This window comes from Erinaceus europaeus, chromosome 12 (genome assembly GCF_950295315.1).
Source record: "Erinaceus europaeus chromosome 12, mEriEur2.1, whole genome shotgun sequence".
In the NCBI taxonomy this organism is placed as follows: Eukaryota; Metazoa; Chordata; class Mammalia; order Eulipotyphla; family Erinaceidae; genus Erinaceus; species Erinaceus europaeus.
In genome coordinates, this window is record NC_080173.1 from 25,737,906 (window position 1) to 25,760,343 (window position 22,438).

The 22,438-nt window shown below is 37.9% G+C and overlaps 1 protein-coding gene across 1 annotated transcript in view; it reads left to right on the forward strand.

Moving 5' to 3' along the window:
- LOC132541794 (cadherin-related family member 3-like) overlaps window positions 1-22,438 on the forward strand; it is a 105,709-nt gene that overhangs the window by 78,219 nt on the left and 5,052 nt on the right. The window contains 5 exon segments of the mRNA XM_060202492.1: window positions 373-535; window positions 3,566-3,668; window positions 7,213-7,311; window positions 7,645-7,694; window positions 16,147-16,318. Of these exon segments, the coding sequence (XP_060058475.1) occupies window positions 373-535; window positions 3,566-3,668; window positions 7,213-7,311; window positions 7,645-7,694; window positions 16,147-16,318 (587 nt within the window).

The following is a 22,438-nucleotide window of genomic DNA, read 5'->3' on the forward strand; positions in this document are numbered from 1 at the left end:
CTTTTCAGGCTTGTAGATAGAAACAGGGAGAAAGGGAAAGAAATCATAGCATCAGGGCTTCCTTCAGGGTCATGGTACTCCTGTGTGGTGTCAGGACTCAACTCTGGTCCATATGCCTTGCAAGGCAAATGCCCCACCAGATGAGCTAGTTCAACAACTCCCAGACAGTACATTTCAAAGACTACTTATAGGACAAGGGAAACAGCATAGATGTTATGCAAAATGACTTGCAATCCCCCAGCATGGCCATAAACTAGAACTGAGCGGTGTTCTGGCTTTTCTATCTCTGTATCTTTCATATGAAAGTAAAACAAAGTATTTTAAAAAGACTACTCAAAAAATGTTTTCTTTTATCTTTTTTTTAAAAAATAGGTATACAGGCAAAGAGGTGATTTCAAAAGACACAGTAGTAGCAAAACTCATGTGCCACGACCTGGATGAGCCTCCTGATATCATACATTATGCTCCAGGCTTAGGGCCAGTTGGTGCTGGACAACGCTCTGTGCAAGCGCCAACTGCTGAGAATTTTATCCAGGTGAGCACTAGTCTATCTCTGGGGAGTTGTCCTGAGTAGAAAAAGTCACCTCAGGCACTAGTTGGGATAGTGAAGTGAACTAGAAATGTTCAACAAGAGAAATTCTGACAGAGCAGAATCTGGCCTCTGCAAGTCTTTCTGGAAGGCAGTTGGGCAAATCCTTGTTATTATTATTATTTTTTGCCAGTTATCATCATCATCTCCTTCTCTTCCTTCTTTTAATGAGCACAGAATAACTCATTTCCTACTTAGCCGGGTAAATGGATCAGAGGCTAAAATGAATGATGATTTTCTTAGAGAGATGTCTATGTGTGTTCTGGCTCATTTTCCTGACACTGGGAGTGGTAGATCAGCCCCTCCTCTCCCCATGCTCTTTAACTTGGAGGTTTCTTCTTGGCAGGGGATGATACCGTTAACTTCCCCATCTCCTCAAGATAGGATTTCCAAGATGGAAACTTCTTGGAAGAAGTCCCTTCTTCTAACTTCTAATTCTCACAGGCCTGTCTTTACTTCAAAGTGCCAATAACTGCTAGACTACTTTAACCCATTATCATCAGACATTCCCCATTAACCAGAAGATATGACTGGGAAAAGCATTGTGGACCCCTCTTACTTTCTTTGATTTTGATCCTAAATTCTCTTGTCAAACTCCACAGGCTACAAGTTGAGCATTTGCATATGCTGTGAATTTTGGAAGCTTAGGCACTGAGCCAAGAGGTTTTCTGGACTGATGTTCATTTTGAAATGCAATGCCAAACCGTCACTTTTTAAAAAATGGAATTTGGAGAAAGATGGAAGTTTTGTAAACATGATGTTAACTAACATTTGAGCATTTGCATATGCTTGTTCTATTTCTGAATAATTCCCTTTGCCTTTTGCCCTCCTATAATTAATTTCTATACTTTTACAATTGTTTTTAGGTCTTGAATAACATTTATTTATAAAACTTTCTTTGTTATAAGCTATTATTTTTGTCATTGTTATTTTAAATAGCTTAGTTTTCCCTGCTATGAGCTCACATTTTATTTCTATTTCTATCAAAAACATTTTTATTAGACTCTGATAACTGCCAATTCAGTTGTCTTTCCTCATTAGACTATAACTTTCCATGTTTCCTAGTACTTCTTTTCTCTGTACCAACATCTTCTATAGGTGCAGAGAGGTCACTCAATACATTTTTTTTTTTTTTTTGCCTCCTGGGTTATTGCTGAAGCTCAGTGCCTGCACTAAGAATCCATCGTTCCTGGAGGCCATCTTTCCCCCCCATTATTGTTGTTGTTATTAATATTGTTGTTGTTGTATAGGACAGTGAAATTGAGAGAGAAGGGGGAAGGTAGAGAGGAGGAGAGATAGACACCTGCAGACCTGCTTCACAGCTTGTGAAGTGACTCATCTGCAGGTGGGGAGCAAGGGGCTTGAACCAGGATCCTTGCTCGGGCCCCTGTGTTTTGTACTATATTGTGCTTAGCCCGGTGCACTATCTCCCGCTCCTTGCTCAATACATTTTAATGACTAAATGAGATACTAAGTTAGAAATATATAATTCTTTCCAAATACCTGGGTACTTGGTGCCACAGTAATCATTGCTAACTAGTGTCACCTGAGACCTGTGCCAATGCTGTTCTGTTATATTAGGATTGTCTTCGAGTGTTTGCTGTGAGACAATATTATTGAGGGGGGAAGAAGCTGAAGAGTCTTTCCCCATGGTGTTTGGTTCCTCATGCTAAACTTGACAAGGAACTGGGGAGGAGCATGATTTCAAACATTTTAAACTTTTATTCAGGAAAAGTGAAAGCACATGCACAGAGAGACACCTGGACAAAAAGGGCAGAATGGCAGTGAGACTGAGTTCTTTTATGCACTTCTAAGCCACACCTACACCTATTACAACTTTTGTGTGGCTTTAGTTTTTTTTCTTCTTCCCTCTCTTATAAGAGAAACAAGACATGATTTCCTCAGGTGTTATTCAAATTCTCTTCCCTCACAGTGATAGAGCAACAGTAATGGTTCCCGGTCATAAAAATTCCAGGTTCAGGTGGAACTGAGGCTTAGGGTCCTCCACAATTCTTGTCTTCCCCCTAACAATATTGTTTATTTCTGTAGTCTAATGCTTACAACTCTGACTTCTACCTAATGCTTGACTACACACACACACACACACACACACACACACACGACTTTATTTTTAGTAAGTGAATGACTTGTTGTGATTAGAACTTATTATAGTATTTTTTCATTACAAAGTACTTTAATTTTTTTTCTCTTTTTAAATATTTTACCTTGAAGACAAGGAAATAGCCCAGCTGGTAGAGTACAGGATTTGCATTCCTGAGGCTTCTAGCTTAATCCCAGATGGCATGTATCCATGTGGTGCTCTGGATTCTCTCTCTCATCATAAGAAATAATTAAAAGCTCTATTTTACCTTATGTCACACATGTAGCATACAATAAAAGCAGGCTAGACTCATCCATTTCTTCTGTTATATTGTATCCAAAAATATTTGCTTTGGTGGTCCAGGAGGTGGCGCAGTGGTGAAGCTTTGGACTCTCAAGCATGAGGTCCTGAGTTTGATCCCCGGCAGCACATGTGCCAGAGTGATGTCTGGTTCTTTCTCTCTCCTCCTATCTTTCTCATAAATAAATAAAATCTTTAAAAAAAAATTTGCTTTGGAAAAAGATCGAAGATATTTTCTGATTTACCAAAATTTTCTTTCTTGTTCCTCTCTTTTCTTTTAATTGTAAAACCATTTAAGTAATCTAGCTGTATACAGTAACTTCACATTCCTACCATTTCCACTCTTTTTCAGAAAACAGTGAAAAACGAGGGAGAGGTGTTGGACAAACACTGTCTCAGGGTAAAAAAAAAAAAGGCTGTATGCCAGTCTTTGACCAACTGCAGCCATATTTAGAAGCCATTTTTATGAAATGAAAATGGTTATACATTTTCTCCCTCAGAATTATTTATTATTTACAGCATGTACATTATTTAAAAGTCTGTTCTTTTCTCCTGAAATAATGTTGCTATATAAGGTTGCTAAAGAATTAGACTATGAGAACACAGAGGTGGTTGCAGCTGGACATGCCTATGAAATGACAATTTCAGTATTTGATGGCTCACATCCCTCCCACACAGGTAAACCTGATCAACTTTGCAAGTACCTTTTCTGTTGACTCTTCACTTCAGATTCTAATCTGTAGTGGCTAATTTTGTGGGGTATATTTTTATTAAGTTAAACAAAGAAAGAAGGTGGAGAGAGACTCATTCATAGTTATTAGATCTGTGAAGATTTTTCTCACCTCTTAGCAGCACACAGTACTTAAACAATACACAATAAATACTCACTACCAAGTACAGTACAGTTGTAGCAACACACACACACACACACACACACACACACACACACACAATTCTTTTTGTCATATTTGAGGATTGACCCTACTGGGGTCAGGGATATCGCATAATGGCTATTCAAAAGAGTTTCATGGCTGGGGCTCCAAAGTCTCAGGTTCAGTCCCTGGTACTATCTTAAAACACCGCTGAGCATTGTACTGGTTATAAAAAGTGATTTTGTTATCGTACAGATATTTTTTTGAAAAGAAGGAGTAACAGAAAATTTTTGTAGGGGCTGGGTGGTGGTGCACCTGGCTGAGCACACATGTTACAGTGCACAAGGACCCAGTTTCGAGCCCCTGGTTCCCACCTGCAGGGGGTAAGTTTTGCAAGTAGTAAAGCAGGGCTGCAGGTGTTTCTGTCTCTCTCCCTCTCTATATCCTGCTTACTTCTCAATTTCTGGCTATCTCTATCCAATAAATAAATTAAGATAAAAAATTTTAAAAAAGTTTCTGCATACATTTATCATTAATATCAAATGTCTTCTATTGTATCCTGAAATTATAGAAATCAAGCAGATGATTAACATCAAAGATATCCAAGATGATTTGGACATTTGAGTGGAGAACACAAGTTTAGGAGCAGAATGACAATGTTTATAAGGGAGAATCTAGAAATGTCATATGGGTTTTGATTTCTGTATAAACTTTGATCTATTGACAGAGTTGCCTAGAGATCACTGAATTAAGAAAGATTCTGAGGTTGCATCTCCAAACAGTGAGCAAGAGTACTTTACCAAGAATATAGGAGGGTAGAATAATGATATACATGTTTTCACACACACACACACACACACACACACACACACACACACACACACACACACACACAGAGAGAGAGAGAGAGAGAGAGAGAGAGAGAGAGAGAAAAGGAAATATCACAGTACTGAAATGTCCTTCAATGCTTTGGGGGCCAGGCTTGAACCTGTGTTGCTCACATGGCAAAGTAGTGCTATGTCCAACTGAGCTATTTTGTCAACAAGAGGCAAATACCTATACATTTTCAAACAAGGGAACTTATGCTGTATTTCAGGCAACTGAATTAAGGCCATTGTGTTTTAATCAAGTTAAATTTATAAAAGTGACTTTTCAGATTTAAATAACACGTGGAAAAGTGATATGCTGGGGACAAGAACCCGGTAATGCTTATATCCTCAGATGTGTTTTTGTATAATCCCTAATTCTCACAGGTGGAGCTTCACATGAGACTGTTACACAGCCTGACAACCGGGTAGAAAGAATGCTTTTGTGCTTGCAGCTATTCATCCTGATGACATAACTAATCTAAAAAGAGTCTACTCCTTTTATCAGATTTGACTTTTTGTCTCATATAGAGAGGAAAAATAGTCTCACAGTAATAAAAAACACTCTCCTCTGATCCTTACACCCTGACATATTCACAAAAACTGTCCATAGTGGATGCTGGTAACACATGTGGTTCAGTCTATTTTTATAGGCTGGCTAATTAGCTCAACTTTGAGTCTTTATGGATGCAATAAAAATCATAGTATGACAAAGCTATAAACTGCACCTGCTCTTGTAGCACACAAATGGGATTTATTGAAGGAAATATAGAGGTTTTCAATTAAATCATATGTCTCCATAGCATAGTGCATCTTAACCTTTCTTTGGGAGCATGGTCATGGATATTTTTGGGGTGCTGATGAAAGATATACGTCTTATTTTTAGAAAAATGCTCATAGTAAAATATACTATCTGCTTGGATGTCAGAAAAGTGATGACACATTTTTGCATAAAAATACATCTTGACTTTTCCTTTAATCAACACATAGAATAACCCAGATAAATTCTTGTACAATGCGTGTGACACAGATTCTTAAGAATTACAATGGTCTCAACAAAGGAATACTTTTAAGTATATGAGCTTTTCTTTTTATCTGTGGTCAAGTAAGTTTGGGGTGAAATATATGACTAGTGATTCCAAAGACATCATCATATATATGAAAACTAGAGGTCTTGCCTCAAATAGCATTTTTATCATTGTTTAACATAACGTTTCGCATTTGACATACTTGCTTCTCATTGGAAGCATTTTGAGAGATGCTGGCAGACAGTCTAATATCAGTCTAATATTGAGGATTTACTAACTTTGTGGCAAAGAATTTGTCTGTGAACATTGGTTTTCTTATCTTTAAAATGGGAGAAAATAATACTAATGCTGAACTAGTTTATTGCACAGTAAATATTCATTTCATTTTATTTTTTATTAAAAATATCTCCCTGTTTGCAATTTACTTTTGTTTTTATTTTTGCTGACTTTATGTTTATGGCATGAAGTTGCTTCTTTTTGACACCTCTGGGGTATGCAGGTTGGAGTTTGCTATTCTGAAATATAGCATTCCCTTTCTAACTATTTTAATTAATATTTTTGTTTATTATATTTTTTGATAGAGACAGCCAGAAGTAGAGAGGAAGGGGTGTGTAGAAAGGGAGAGAGACACCTACAGCACTGCTTCACCATGAAGTTTTTTCCCTGCAAGGGGCTTGAACCTAGGTCCTTGTGTATTGTAGCATGTGCACTCAACCAGGTGTGCCACCAGCTGGCCCCTGCATTCCCTTTTTATAATACACATAAAAACACCTGATTGAGATGAATAAAATGGTTCAGTCCTTGGCACTACAATAAGCCAGAGCTGAACAGTACTTTTCTTTTTAAGGTGTCCTCATATATATGCTGTGAAGAAGGAAAATGAAATTGATGCTTCTTTTCTATTGGTGATGAAACTGGGCTTTTAAGAATCTGAGCTAGTACAAGACCACAGTGCATCTACCAATATAAATCTTTGGACATGGGTTTCTGAGTTTCTTCTATCTATCTATAATTCTGAATATATATCTAATATGTATTAGATAAGTGAATATATTAGATATGTAGATTAAGAATGTAGAATGTCTGCTAGCTTGAGAATGACACCCCAATAAATTTTCTAATGGAAGAGATTGTAATTGCAACAAACACACACTCCTGTACAGTGTATAATTATACACTTATACACATACGTCACTATTGTAGAAATTAAAATATGACATCAAGTATAATATATATGATGAAATGCTTTGGCCAGCATAAGAATTGATTTATGTTCCTTGAAACTGAAGAGTCTAGGAACAGTGATCATTTGGGAGTAGAATGATTGCACCCTAGTTACAAATCTTTCACTTAGTCTGTTCAGGGGATGAAGACAGTGGCAGGCAGAATGTTTAGCTGATTTATAGAACAAAACCATTGTAATAACAAAATGTTTGTTTCCTGTTCAATTTTACAGTAACTGTGACGGTCATCATAGAGATTGCTCCTGTCAATGACTTTAGCCCTGTATTTAAAGCTGAACAATATTCATTCTTTGTTCCAGAAACATCAGGAGGTAAAAGTTATTTCATTTTTACTTTTTAAAAGTATGCATAAAGAAACATCTACTAGATCTCAACTGAGTGGCAAGTGAAAAAGAGCATATATATATATATATATATATATATATAGAGAGAGAGAGAGAGAGAGAGAGAGAGAGTGATTAAAAAAACATGCAGATGAGGGAACACAGTGGGCTCTTGACCTCCAGAGTTCCTTTTTATTGGTATTGCTCCCAGAGTATCTTCCTATTGGTTTCCCATCATTCTATGCAATATGATGCCAAATCTATAATTTTTTAAAAGTACATGTCATATTGATTTTATTGTTTCTCTTCTCTCTTCACTAGGAGTTAAATCCAACTGTAAAGAAATCAAGACAGGGGGCCAGGCGGTAGTGCAGTGGGGTTAAGTGCACATGGTGCAAAGTGCAAGGACTGGCTCAAGGATCCCAATTCGAGCCCCTGGCTCCTCACCTGCAGGGGGATTGCCATATAAGTGGTGAAGCAGGTCTGCAGGTGTCTATCTTTCTCTCCCCCTTTCTTTCTTCCCCTCCTCTCTCGATTTCTCTCTGTCCTACCCAACAATAACAACAATTACAACAATAACAATAATGACAAGGGCAATAAAATAGGAAAAAATGGCTTCAAGGAGCAGTGGACTCGTAGTGCAGGCACAGAGCCCCAGCGATAACCCTGGAGGCAAAAAAAAAAAAAAAAAAATCAGGACATGTTGTCCATGTACTTTATTTTCAAGATTTTATTTATTTATTAATGAGAAAAATAGGAAGAGAGAAAGAAAGAACCAAACCAGATAACACTTTGGTATATGTGCTGTTGGGAATTGAACTTGGGATCTCATACTTGAGAATCCAATGCTTTCTCTACTGTGAAATTTTCTGGACAACATACACTTTAAACTCCATGTACCTCCAGTATCAGCTTTCAGGCTCAGAGTCAACATCTTGGTCTGGGTCCATCACAACTAGACATAAGTACATATTTGTTAACAAAATTCAAGGAACATTAGATTTAGGAGAAAAAGTATATTACTACCTGTAGGTCATCTATCAACCAAGAGAGGAAGACATGACTTCCTCAGCATTCCTGGATGCTGGGTATTCTACACTTGACTTGCATACTTCAACAGATGGATAGAACTAGTTGTGTACTAGAGTCAAATTATGCTGATGTACAAGAATCTATTATGAAATTTTCAGGAATTCTTATAACCTGATTAATAATTCCCATTAAAAATAAAGTGCTGTAAGCTTAGTTATACATATTTCACTAAAAAAAAAAACCTAGGAGAAGCAATTACAGAAGCCACACCTTCCACCTTCTGCACCCCATAATGATCCTGGGTCCATCCTCCCAGAGGGATAAAGCTCTCAAGGGAGGGGATTGGATATAAAACTCTGGGGGGTAGGCACTGTATAGAAATGTACTCCTCCCTCTTATCCTATAGTCTTGTCAATATTTCCATTTTATGTATATATAAAAAAAAAACAATTTACTTGGAAAAAACCCTAATAAACACTTAAAATCCAGAACTTCTTAATTATGTTGTCACATTTTATTACTGTTTGTCCCCTTGAGATTACTGACATTTGTTGATCTGCATGGTGATATCTTACACAGAAATGATTATGGGCTACTGCACCTTTCTTTCCACCTCTGTGTCATTTCATTAATTGCTTAAATCTGGCAACAGTGTACTCATGCCATGGTAATAAGCAAATACTATGTATAAGGATTTGATTATTTATAATTTAGACTTAAATGTTAATGTAGATTAAATTTGAGAATCTTTTGTTTCATTGTGAGTCAATGAAAATTATGGAAATATTTTCCTAGCAATCAAAACCTATGATCTGATTCAGAAATCATTCCTAGGACTGTGCAGTGGCACACCCAGCTTAGCACACATATTATTACCATGCACAAGGATTCAGGTTCAAGCCTCCGGCCCCCACTTGCAGGGGGGAATCTTAACAATTAGTGAAGTAGTATTGCAGGTGTCTTTCTTTCTCTACCCCTCTCTATCTCCCCTTTCCTTATTGATTTCTTTCTGTCCCTATCCAATAAAAATAAAAGTAATATTAAATAAGAAATTATTACCATAGTTGATGAATTAGTGAAACTCTGAAACTGATAGTTTTCTGAATTGCTAGTTTGGGCTTATTACTCTAATATACAAAATTCCTTTTTATAATACAAACTATACAAATATCCAACTGAGATGAATAAAAGGTAATAGCCACTTTTCACTTAGCAATTTTTGGCTATCAAGATTATTGCTAGGGCTGGGTGCTTACATGTTTCCACCATTGCTGGTGGCCTTTTTTTTTTTTTTTTTTTTAAATACAGGGTGAGAGTCAGAGAGGCAGACAGAGGAGAGAAAAGGGGAGAAAGGAAGGGAGAAACAGAGGTGAGATAGCTGTAGCACTGCCTCACTGCTTGTGAAGCTTCACACCTTCAGGTGGAGACCAAGGACTTGAAGCTGGGTGCATGCACATGGTAACATGTTTGCTCTATAAAGGAGCCACCACCCACCCTTTCACTTAAAATTTTTTTATTAATGAGAGAGAAAGAGACAGAGAGAGACAGAGACAGAGAGAGAGAAAGAGAGGGAGAGAGAGAAAGAGAGAGAGAGAGAGACAACCAGAGTATCACTTTGTGATTTGCAATGCTGGGGATTGAATTTGTGGCCTTATACTTACAAGTGTATTATTGTAGCCACTGTATAGCCTCCCAAGTCAGTCAGTTTACTTTCTAACAAGGAAAATATCAACTAACATTTATATTAAAATTATCTTCATTCATCAATTGCAATCAAAGTATGGCTTTACATAGATGATTTTGGAAAAAAATCAGTAAAAATATTCAATGAGAACCAATTGTCTATTTGGCAATTAATAAACTAATAATAAAGAATATTTCTTATTTTATATTTTGAAGGTAAAACTTTTTGAATATATCGAGAGTTTCTCTGTATCCTTAATCATGATTTAATACCTTTTCGATATTTAAGGAGAAGGGTCTAGATGAGCAATTATAACACTGTCAATTTTGAATGATTGGGTAGATTCAACTTCTTATTTTACTATGAGAAAATTGGAACGGGATAAATAATTGGGCCACAAGTAAGTAGCTGAGATGGCTAAATGCAGATCTTCACATTATTTTCTCTTCAGTATTCTAGGTTCCTTTTTCTGGATGGTTTTAGATGACTAAGGTCATTCACTAGAAGTTTGAAGACAAGTTCTGAGAATTTTTACCAAGATAAAATGGTCCATTCTTGTATGTGCCATTCTCCACATAGCTGGCTAATGATATACTCACTGTATTAAGAGAGAAATCTTCTAGGTCTTTATAGGGAACTACATTTATGTAGCAGACAGCCAATGAGTGTTAAGAGTCAAACTGAATGGGTCAGGAGGTGGCACAGTGGATAAAGCACCGGACTCTCAAGCATGAGGTCTTGAGTTCAATCCCCAGCAGCACATGTACCAGAGTGATGTCTGGCTCTTTCTCTCTCCTCTTATGCTTCTCATTAATCAATAAATAAAATATGAAAAAAGAGTCAAACTGAACTAGGTTCATATTCTGTCTCTGCCACTGTTAGTTAAATGACCATAAATCCAGAGTGTCTTCAAGTTCTTACCTGTTAAATGGAGATTACCACAACTATGTCTTCTTTTAAAAGAAATTTTCTTCCCCCCTTCTTTTATTTGATAGGACACTGAGAAAATTGAGAATGGAAGGGGATAAAGGTAGGGTAAGAACAAAATAGATACCTGTAGCTGCACTGCTTCACTTGTGAAGCTTCCCGCCTGCAGATGGGGCCCAAAGGTTTGAACCTGGATCACTGTTCATGGTGCTCATGAGTGTTCAACCACATGTGCGACCCCTGCCACAACTTTGTCTTAGAGTTAGAATGAGAATTTAAAAATATTTATTTCATACAAGTAGAGAATGATGCTAGGGTACTGGCTCATTCTGGTATATGTGACACTAAGTATTAAATCTGCGGCTTTTGTGCATTCTGAAAAAGAAATCCTGCATTATACTCCCAGGGCTGTTAGGAGCAATGTATATGTTAAGGTAGTTCCCTTTCATCTATATACCTCAAGGTAGGCAACAGAGTCTTCATGGGCATTATGTGGATAAGGAGACTGAGGCACACACTTTAGAACACTTACCTACATTTGCTTATAAAATATGTTGAACTGCAGTCAAATCTTGTCTACCTTTCATAAAGAGGTGATGTGTACTATCCATTGTATTGATATCATGGTGGGGGAAAGAGGACACCTTAAGATGATTTTAGCAACATCAGGAGTGAATATTGCTGTATCGCTTTGTGTTGTGTGCTAATCATGACTGTAAGGCTTTTTTTTTTTTTTAATTGGAGAAGAGGCAGTAGTAATGAAGAATTTTAAGGTCCCATCTGGCAATGATTTACTGTACATCTCCTCCTACTGTACTGAGCCCCCGGGGCTTGCTCCTATTGTAGTGATTAGGTTTCCTGAGTGTGTCATTGTGAAGAAAATGTCAGGCCCAGTCACATCAGTAATTAGAATGACTTCCACAGGTGCTGAACTGCAGCCATGCAGATGGGATTGCATCATGACTTACTTGTCTCAGGAAGATAACTGTGACAGGGCTCTTTACAACTAGAAACCTTTGGCAGTTGTTCCTGTAGAGATTTAGAAACTCCCAAGATAGTATAGAATGACACCACAATTATTAATCATTTATTACAAATGAGGAGAGGGAAAACAGATTTAAAAAAAAAAGTTCAAGTGACTATTATCAAAAGTTAAAAAAAATCTGACAATGACACAGGAACTTGCTCATTTCTCTTGCTTTTAAAAATAATTACTGAGTGTTCACTCTGCACAGCACCCTGGGTTACAAATATCTTTAGGGAACCTAATACTTTAGCATATGAAAAGATTACATACATAGCAAGTAAATTGGTGGTATAGATAAAGAGGACTCTCTAATTTAGGAAAGGGAGATACCCGATCTTTTTTGTTCAAAGTTTATGAATTATTCTTACCCCCACCATCATCATCACCTACCCTTTCTTAAGAACCTAGTGAGGGACTGGGTAGTGGCAGGCCTAATAAAGTGCTTGTTACCATACACAAAGACCTGCTTTCAAGTCCCAGGTCCCTACCTGCTGGGGGGAAGCTTCATGAGCAATGGAACTGGTGTCTCTCCCTCTCTATCTCACCCTTTCCTCACAATTTATGTCTCTACTTTTTTTTAAAAAAGTAAATAAATATAATAAAAAGGAAGAACCCAGTGATGTATCATTTAGTCTTCAATCCCATCCAATTAAGTGATTATCTTTACTTTTTTTTATAGTTGGAATAATTTGATTTTCTGGAATTAGACCTTACACATTTTTTCCAAATATACCTAGCTAGAAGGAGTTAGGATCAACTATGGGCATTTAATAACTATCATGCTCTCTAAATTATCTCTTGAATCCATCAGCAAATATTGTTGTTTCTACTTCCAAAACTCTGAAACCTTCTCACCCATTTACAGCTAAGACCTTGGCTATACTGTTACTGGCAAACTGGATTCCCCCTCCCACCCCTGCATTTTTTTTTTTTTTTTTTTTTTTTGCCACCAGGGTTATCACTAGGGCTTGATGCCAATACTCCAGAATCCATTGCTCCTGGTGGCCATTTGTCCATTTTATTTTCTATTTTTATTTGATAGGACAGAGAGAAATTGAGAGGGGAGAGGGAAAGAGAAAGAGGGAAATAACAAGAAAATATAGTACTGTGTGACAAAAGTAAGAAACAGGTAAGAATTATAGGACAATGCCATTTATGGAAATCAAATCAAAAAACCAATTACTACCTATTATGTGATGATATAATACTATATATATATATTTTTCTTCCAGGGTTCTGGAAGCCATTTTACCCCCATTTTGTTGCTTTTGCTGTTTTGGGATGGGGCAGAGAGTAGCTGAGAGGAAGGGAAGACAGAGAGGGGGAGAGAGAGATAGACACTTGCAGACCTGCTTCACTTCCCTACAAGTGGAGAGCAGGGCTGGCCATGGATACATATATTTCTAAAAGTTTATATATATATATACTTCTATGAGGGTGTATATCAAATATAGAGGGAAAATGGGAGGCAAAAAATAAATACCTTCTCTTAATATTCTACTAAAACAGTGCCATCAGTTGCTATTTCCTTAATTGGCAGAGCACCAATTATTTGATATTACCTAATATACATATTTGTTTGTCTGTTAGTTCCTTATCCTCCTTCTCGACTTCTGTTAGACAGCATTTTAATAGGGCAAGGAGTTGGTTTGGTTTACCACTGTGTCTTCTGGGTCTAAATCACTGAATTGATGAATTAATCCTCCCAATAATATTAGGGCAGATTTGTTTTTTATATGTGAAGAAAATAAGGCTCTTTCTTGAATTAAATAAAAAAATCTGGCAAGTAGACAGCACAATGCTTTAAAATGTCTGAGTTATGATTCTAAATTCTGTGCCTTTCCCATTTTATCACATACTTCTAAAGCTATTAGAGAACCTCACATATTAAGTAGAACAGATAGATATGTTCAATATAGAAGAAGTATTAAACAATGAATTAGTCCACAAGAATTTAACTGTTTTTTAAAATTTTACTGAAAACATCTTTAAAAAAGGTAATAGTTGCAAATATCAGCACACCAGATATTTTCAAATGTTGTTGAGAAAGTTATTACTCATCTAAGAGGTGGGCAGATAACCTTTCTGGGCTGACTGGTATTTGATCACTGACATTTTAAAATTCTTGATATTTTGATCTTTTCCCATGTAAATCACATTTTCCGGTTTATGGTACTTTAATTAAGAAAAGGTTGGTATCAGCTCTTAATTAAGGCCAGAAAATACATTGAAGCAATCATACTGGTACCAACAAATTTATATTAAGAGAATAGTGCAGTGGGGGGTGGGAGTGGGCGGGAGGGATGGGTCACAGTCCTTTGGTGGTGGGAATGGTGTTTATGTACACTCCTAGCAAAATGTAGATATATAAATCAGTAGCTAATTAATATGAGAGGGGGAAATCAATTGTATGTCTCAAAGTTTCTCAAAAGACAAACTGAATCTTTTTAATATATAGGCTGTGTATTTGATATGCGGACTCTCTCAAAAGCCTAGACCAAGTAGATTAGAAGCTTCCAATAGCACAGCTATATACAAGATATACTGTCCAGCAAACCATAACAAAGGGACTTTTCAAAGTTAACCCAATTAACAAATAATGTCATGATAATATTAACTATTGATTGTCTTTTTGAACCCTAAGACAGCAGGAACCTCACATCTTCACTATAGAGCCCCTACTTCCCCCAGTCCTGGAACCCTTGGATAGGGCCCACTTTCCCATATGCATCTCCCAATCCAAACCAAATAACATTGCATCTGCCGATCACAATCTTACCAAAGCAACGATTGCTACCTCAACATGCTTCACCTCAGAATGTATCCAGAGACTTCACGTGTGGAATGACAACCCTTCAGCTTCATTACTCGGGTGAGACCTTTCCTTTAATAGTACACTCTAATTTCATCTCAGGTAGTTCACTTTCCAACAAAGTCCCATAACCTAGATATACACCAGTTTCTGTGAGAGAGAGCTTATGTGCACACGTATCCATAAACTACTGCAAAATATATACCTGAAAGCAGGACTACACTAGAGTTTGCAGTGAGTACCTCCCTAACACTTCCTCTCCACTATTCCAAGCTTGGGATCCATGATTGCTCAACAAATTGTTTGGCTTCATATGTTAACTCTCTTTTCAATCACCAGGTTCCAGATGCCACCAGGATGCTGGCTAGGCTTCCCTGGATTGAAGACCCCACCAATGTGTCCTGGAACTCAGCTTCCCCAGAGTCACACCCTACTAGGGAAAGAGAGAGGCAGACTGGGGGTATGGACCGACCAGTCAACGCCCATGTTCAGCGGGGAAGCAATTACAGAAGCCAGACCTTCTACCTTCTGCAACCCTCAACGACCCTGGGTCCATGCTCCCAGAGGGATAGAGAATGGGAAAGCTACCATGGGAGTGGGTGGGTTATGGGGATTGGGTGTTGAGAATTGTGTGGAGTTGTACCCCTTCTACCTTATGCTTTTGTTCACTAATCCTTTCTTAAATAAAAAATTAAAAAAAAAAAAAGAGAATAGTGCAAAGATGATCTCTACATTATGAAACAGGAAGCAGGGGCTAGGGGCTGATACACCTGGCTGAGCACACACTAATTATCATGTTCCCTGGTCCCTACCTGCAGGGGGAAAACTTTGCAAAATCTGTGAAGTTATGCTGCTGGTATCTCTCTTCCTCTTTAACTTTCCCTTCCCTCTTGATTTTCTTGCTGTCTCTATCAAATTCATAAAAATAAAAAAATTTTAAATAAAATAAAGGAAGAAGCAAATTCAGGATGTTTACTAGTATGCATACAAATCTAAGATTTAATTACAAGATTATGATTTTTAAAGGCATCATATTCCAGTCTCCCTTTCTTTATCATTTACATAACTTCAGAGCTTTCTAGAGACCCTTTTAATGAGCCTGAGCTCTCACTAATGGCCACATTGAATGTCATAGTTGACTCAAAAATAATAAGCCAAACTGATTATATGATCGACAGTCAGATTCCAAATCTGCACCAACACTTCTTCAAGCTCAAACACTCTTAGACTTTGACTTAAGAGTTCCAAATGGTCTGTCTCTACCTAGATATTTATTTCTAATTTTATGTATAAATATCCACATGACATGGCCACTTCATTTTCCTCCTTCATTGCTGATAGGTCACTGTTGACACTGAAGATGAGAATGATGAGGCACCTATCTGCACACCCTTTGTATATAAGGCAGTCATTTTTGACGATGTTGTTGCTGGAACAAGCGTCAACGGCTTCAAACTAAACTGCCATGACAGAGATTCAAAAGATTTTGAAGTGGTCTTTGAGATGGTTTCTGGTAGATACTTTTATTTTTTTCTTTTAATCATGAGCATGTGTCACTCTGACAGAAGTTATATCTTATCTTCAACAATAATATACCTTTATAAATATCTATGGTTCTAAAAGTTAAAGTATTTTACATCTATGACATTACATTTTTTAAAGGGAGTCTATTCATTTCCACATGTCCAGTCTAATCCCCCCGGTGGTGGACCTATCAGTGATTTCAGTAATATTTGACAATGAGCAGTGCTCCCACTGCAGGTGGGGAGTGAAATGGAACTCAGGTCCTTGCACATAGTAATGTGCATGCTCAACCTAATATGCTACCATCTGACCCCACAAAGAAATCTATTTAAAATAAAGGATCACACTTGTCTTGTCATGTACCTGGAAGAATGACAGTATGACCATCCATAAATATAGACACATTGCCAACTATTTATAAAGACTAGCTCAGGCTGCTTCTCTTAGTAGATTAAAAAAGAGAAAAAAGTCAACGCCCATGTTCAGCGGGGAAGCAATTACAGAAGCCAGACCTTCTACCTTTTGCAACCCTCAACGACCCTGGGTCCATGCTCCCAGAGGGCTAGAGAATGGGAAAGCTACCATGGGAGGGGGTGGGTTATGGGGATTGGGTGGTGGGAATTGTGTGGAGTTGTACCCCTCCTACCTTATGTTTTTGTTCACTAATCCTTTCTTAAATAAAAAATTTAAAAAATAATAAAAAAGAGAAAAAAAACCAAAAAAACCTCTGAGTGTATGGCCCATTTGTATCTTGTTTACAACAGTGTCTCCAGGGCTATTGAGAGCACTTGTAACTTACTAGGACCTTAGGAGATAGTTGTGATCTGACTGTCTGTTTTATACTGATATAAATTAAATTGGAAGTAGAAATAAAATTGTTAAGAGTGGGAGAAAAAGGAAGGGGAAGAAATTATGCAGATGGGTTTGATAATATCATGAATATATGGGGCTACAATTCAAGATCTTAACCTTTAAAACCATTTTTTCTTAACCATTTAAATTTATTCATTACCATCCTCAGTCTTATATAGATAAAGGAATTCAATAGGAATTTTATGTATGCTGCCCCGGCCAGCAGGGCGGTGAGCAGGGGCTAGGAACCCAATGAGACCTGAAATGATAGGGACAAGAGACATGAAGAACGAGAGCAAGACAAGTTTCTGATCAAGCTCTAAATTTTATTGTGAACACAGGCATTATAAGGCTTTGGGGAAGGAGGGGGAAGTGCTGGAGGAGGGGAAGGGGGAGCAATCTTCAAAGAGGAATGTTCCTTGCAACAAATGGCAGGAACCAAACTGTGTGTTGACTCACTTGTTTTGACTCACTTGATTACTGATAAATGGTTTACCTAAGGGGAAATGGCCTGCCCAGGGGGGAATTAACATTTGTCTTGAGGGGTTCCGTTGTCTCAAAGCTTATCATCTATAAAGCAGAGAAATGGCTCCTGGCATATCCTCCCTTTGTTATAATTTTAAAATTGAGGCAGGCAATGTGGGTGAGGAGCAGAGACCCTGACAGCAGGTTTGGTGGGCTTAACCAGAGGAGGGAAGTATTGACCTGAATCCTCCCGCGGGGTGGGTGCAAAACCAACCTTCCCGCATCTTATAAGGCTCTTGGTGTCTTTTTGGGGAGGGGAGGCAGAGCCACAGTTTCTAGGGAAACAATTTTTGTTGCTGACACCAACCTCCATGCAAATCAGGTTTGCTTCACGGGGGACTCAGAGGCGGACAATAGGGTCCTCCCCCTGCAGTGCTTTGCCTTACATCCCTTACTGGTGTCCTTGCCCTGCCAAGGTTGGATGTCTTGATGCATAATTCTGAGTTTTATGCCATCCGAAAAGGGGGTCTGTCATCCTCAGGTTCAGCCAGGCCTCTGTCAGCCAAATCAAGTCTGTGATAATGTATTTGCAAAGGTTTTGATGCCAAAGAGTCAATCTGCCGTTTTATAAAATCAGTAATCTTATTAAAAATAAAGGGCCTTAAGGTAATCATTAACAAAAGACTAATAAGGGTCTCATAAGGGGCTCTGTAGTGACTCAAGACTATTTGTGGTGGAGTCTATAACCTGTTGTAATTTGTCAAAAAATTCATGGGAGGAATATATAGAGTGTCCTAGCGTGCCACCAGCAAGTCTAAGGGAAGCAGTCAGTGGATGTGATGTCCAGGGGAAGAAACACAGCACATCTGGTCTTCTGGTCAGCGCCAACTGATGAAATTTTCTTCTTCTGGTCAGCTGTGGAACAAGCAAAACTAGGAGGCAAGGACCAGGTAGAGAAGAATTGACATGAAAATATAGGATGGTGTTTACCAAAACACAGAGGAGGTGCATACACATTAGAAGTCAAGGTGAGGTTCCTTGAACATTGAGGAATATTTTGAGAAAAGTGAGCAGTCAATAAGCATGCAAAGATGAAGTCAGCAGTGGTAGGTCAGCAGAAAGAGAAGACTTGGATAAGCTGGTGAGGTTAGCTGGAGTATATACTGCCATGGCGTCCTTTGTGGTAAGGACTTGCCAACAGGGACTCTGTGGATTTTGCAAGAGCAATGTCATCCACCATAATAAAGGAAAACAAACATGGACATCCAGTGTTGAAAAAAGAGAAAAAGGAAATATGTCTCTGTGACTGGAAAAGTGGGTGGCTTTGTCAATGAGATATAATAAATGGACAATTTGAATTTTTGTAAATATTAAAAAGATTTAGTATGTACTTCATTGACACTTTAGCCAACTGAATACTGGAGGGTGCATTACCCTTCCTTTTTTTATTATTAATTAAGCTTAAGGGTTTTAGTTTTTCTTGTTTGAGCTGTAGCCCACATAAATTTAGAAAAAATATCAACTGAGAAAAAAGGTTTTTTTTTTTTTTTGTTTACTAAACATGGGCAGGTGAATTACATCAATCTGTCAGAGAGCATTGGCTTTTATCAATGGAGATTAATCTTAAAAGTCTGAATAGCAAGATCTTAATTAAATAATGTAGGAGCCAGTAAAGTGTTCTCACTATAGCAGGTCAAGCGTTATAATTTTAAGAGGCTTGTAAAAAAATGATAAAAAATTTTAGGATATGAGTGACTTTAGGAGTCATCACACACCCATAAATAAAAAATTAAAAATGTTTAGTTTTAAATCTTACCATATGAGCAGTCAGTTCTTCATGTGCAGATGTACCTATAATTATTTACTTAGGGAGAGAACTTGTACCAAGTTAATTGATGATCTAATGGTTAGAATTGACTTGAGGTTTTTTCTATGATTTTAGAAGGCTCTTTATTAGAATATACCAATATGTTATAGAAAGTCAATACCTAATGTGTTGACATGATAAAATATTTACCATTTTTTAGCATTATTTTAAACTGATTAGACAGTTTAAGCACACTATTATACCTTTAGTTTACTAAGATCTTTACTCATCACAAGGCTATCATGAGTAAGCATAGATATAAATAGATTTTGTTCTTTAGAACTTTAATATGGCAACTTAAAAGGCTAAAATAAAACCTCATAGTTTAAATATTCAAAATATTAATTTTGTTAAATCAGGATTTGCCAAAACAAATCTTCTATCAGACCAAAAACACAATGTATTACCTTAATTTATCAAGAATAAACCTCTGGCAGTGTCTTAAAACAAACCGGATAATTTTTAAAAGCAGAAAGATATAAAGAGGAAAACCAGCGCAAGAGCCTCTGGCATGTAAATAATTAACATAACCATTGTGTTATCTTTTACTAACCCAAGCCAGTTTTGCCTGTTTAGTTGAGAAAGTATTTTAAAAGCTTTTTTTTTTTTTTGAAATCACTTAAACAATTTTAAGTAAAATGTTAAACTTTGTTTGTTAGGATCTTTGTTTATCACAAAGCTATCACACCCTTAGGGCAGCTATGAACAAAGGTGGGTACACAACTTAATTGATCTTTCACTTTGATTTGGATAGGTAACTTAAAAAGCTAAGATAAACCTCATAGCTGAAATGTTAAAATAAATTTTTACTGTTAACATTTCTTTTAGATGACCATTTTACACTAAATAATTTTGTTGAATCACATCTGTTGAATAAAGATTTTTTTTTATCAGGCCAGGAATATGTTTAACCCCATTTTTTTTTTCCTGGCAAGGCCACTGCTCTACACTGACTGGGTTATTAGAAAGTCAGTTCAAGCATGGAATTAAATTAACAAACAGTGGCAGCTGATATTGAGGTGCTGGCAATATCTACAATTTTCACAAGAGTGAGAGAGACTGCAGAGGCATTTTACCATGCCTAGATATCTCAGAAAATCTTTTTAACTAATGAATTGATGCTGATATTAGCTATCAGAAGGACGAAATTGTCTTATATTTTACTCTGGTAAAGGTGTGCCAACTCTATGAGTCTGGATCTTTAAAACCACATTTAGCTTAACTAAATCTTATTTAAAACTTAAAACAAACTTTAGTTACTTAGGGGTTAACACACATTAATGAAAACAAGGTTAGCACAGACTTAAAACATACATTCTTGGTGAAAGGAAAATTTTCCCTTTGAAAAACCGCTTTTGGTTTTTGGATTCTTAACTCACAGACTCACTACCCCCCCCCCCCCAAGGAGGGGCCTTTGTGGCTTAGGGGAATGATTGACTGACTGAATTTGCCAATCTGTGGAGCAGGGGCTCTGTGCCATGATTGGCTGTGCGGGCAGAACAGGCGGGCTTAGTTTACAGCCGCCACGCAGAGAAAAATTTTTGAAATTTTTTTTCTGGGCTAAGGTACATTTTACAGTTTTAAATAAAGTGGTCTAATCAGTATTATTGGCCAAGTCAAGGACCGGAGCACAAAACGGAGGGGCAGTGGTGTAGGGAGGCAGTCTGGACAAGGAAGAGCATAGGGGTTAGGGCTAGCCAGTTTGAGCCTGGCTCCGAGTAACAGGGAAAGCCAAAACCGGGTTTGATTTGGATGGTTTAGTTTTAGTTTTAGTTTTAGGGATTGGGTTTAGGTTTTTTGGTGAGGCTAAAAATGTAAGCTCTTCTGTAACTGCAGCTATTTCTTTCATTAATTGAAGCTGCTCTCTCCGGTCAGCAAGGACCTTGTGGAGGGTGGAAATTCCTGGAAGTGCTCCTGAGCGTGCCCACCTGACAGAGGGATTGTCAAGGAGAGGGTCAGGCTGGAGAGTGGGAGCATGGATATAGGGAGGGGGATTAAAGGGAGGAGGATACCAATCGGGATTGTAGTATCTGGCAGCCTCTTTTTCTAGCAAAGCCTCATTCTCTGCGGGAAGTGCTTCAGGAGAGGGAGGGTTTTGTAAAACTGGATAGAGGCCTGGGAAAGAATGCTGGGTTTCATTCTCATGTGAATTAGCAATAGGAGGGTCAATGAAGGGAACTTTAGTCAGTGAGGTGGAACCTGTAGGGAGGGGAACAGGGCTTTTACTTTCAATGGGTGCTGGGAGGCTTTTATTTTGACTGGGGTACTGGGGGATCAAGATCAATAATCACAGAAGGGCATGGGGATGGGGACTTTGTCCTGGACGGCGGACTAGAAAGTTGCCGGAGGACCTTTTCACCCTCTGTAATAAGGTTTTTAATATCAGGGTGATTATTATAGATTTTTAAGATATCATTAATTAAATTCCAGTAACAAAAGGCAGAATCAGGTACACGTTCAGGACCAAAAGACTGATAGTGATCGTTAAGACAGTCACCAATTCTCCTCCAACGTTTCTCATCTATAGTGCCTTCCTGGGGGAACCAGGGGCAAATATTTCCAATATAATCTAAAAACTTCTTTAATTCTTTCTTTCTTTTTTTTTTTAACCCTATTTCTTCGTGTCTTGAGTGACTCCTTGAGTCCTTTAATGAATAAATAGTTTGCTGAATTCATGTTCCATGGTTTTGCTTACCTCAGCCGCTGTGACACTCTCCCCCAGATGCGACTCACGGTCGGGTATCTCCGTGGCGATCTCTGCGAGTCTTTGCGTTACTCCCTCGGCCGCGGTGACTCAGTGAATTTGGGTAGGCCTACCCCCTCAATCAGCGGAGTTTCTAGGTCCAGAAGGCTTCTTTGCCCCACGCTCAGGCGCCAGAATGCCCCGGCCAGCAGGGCGGTGAGCAGGGGCTAGGAACCCAATGA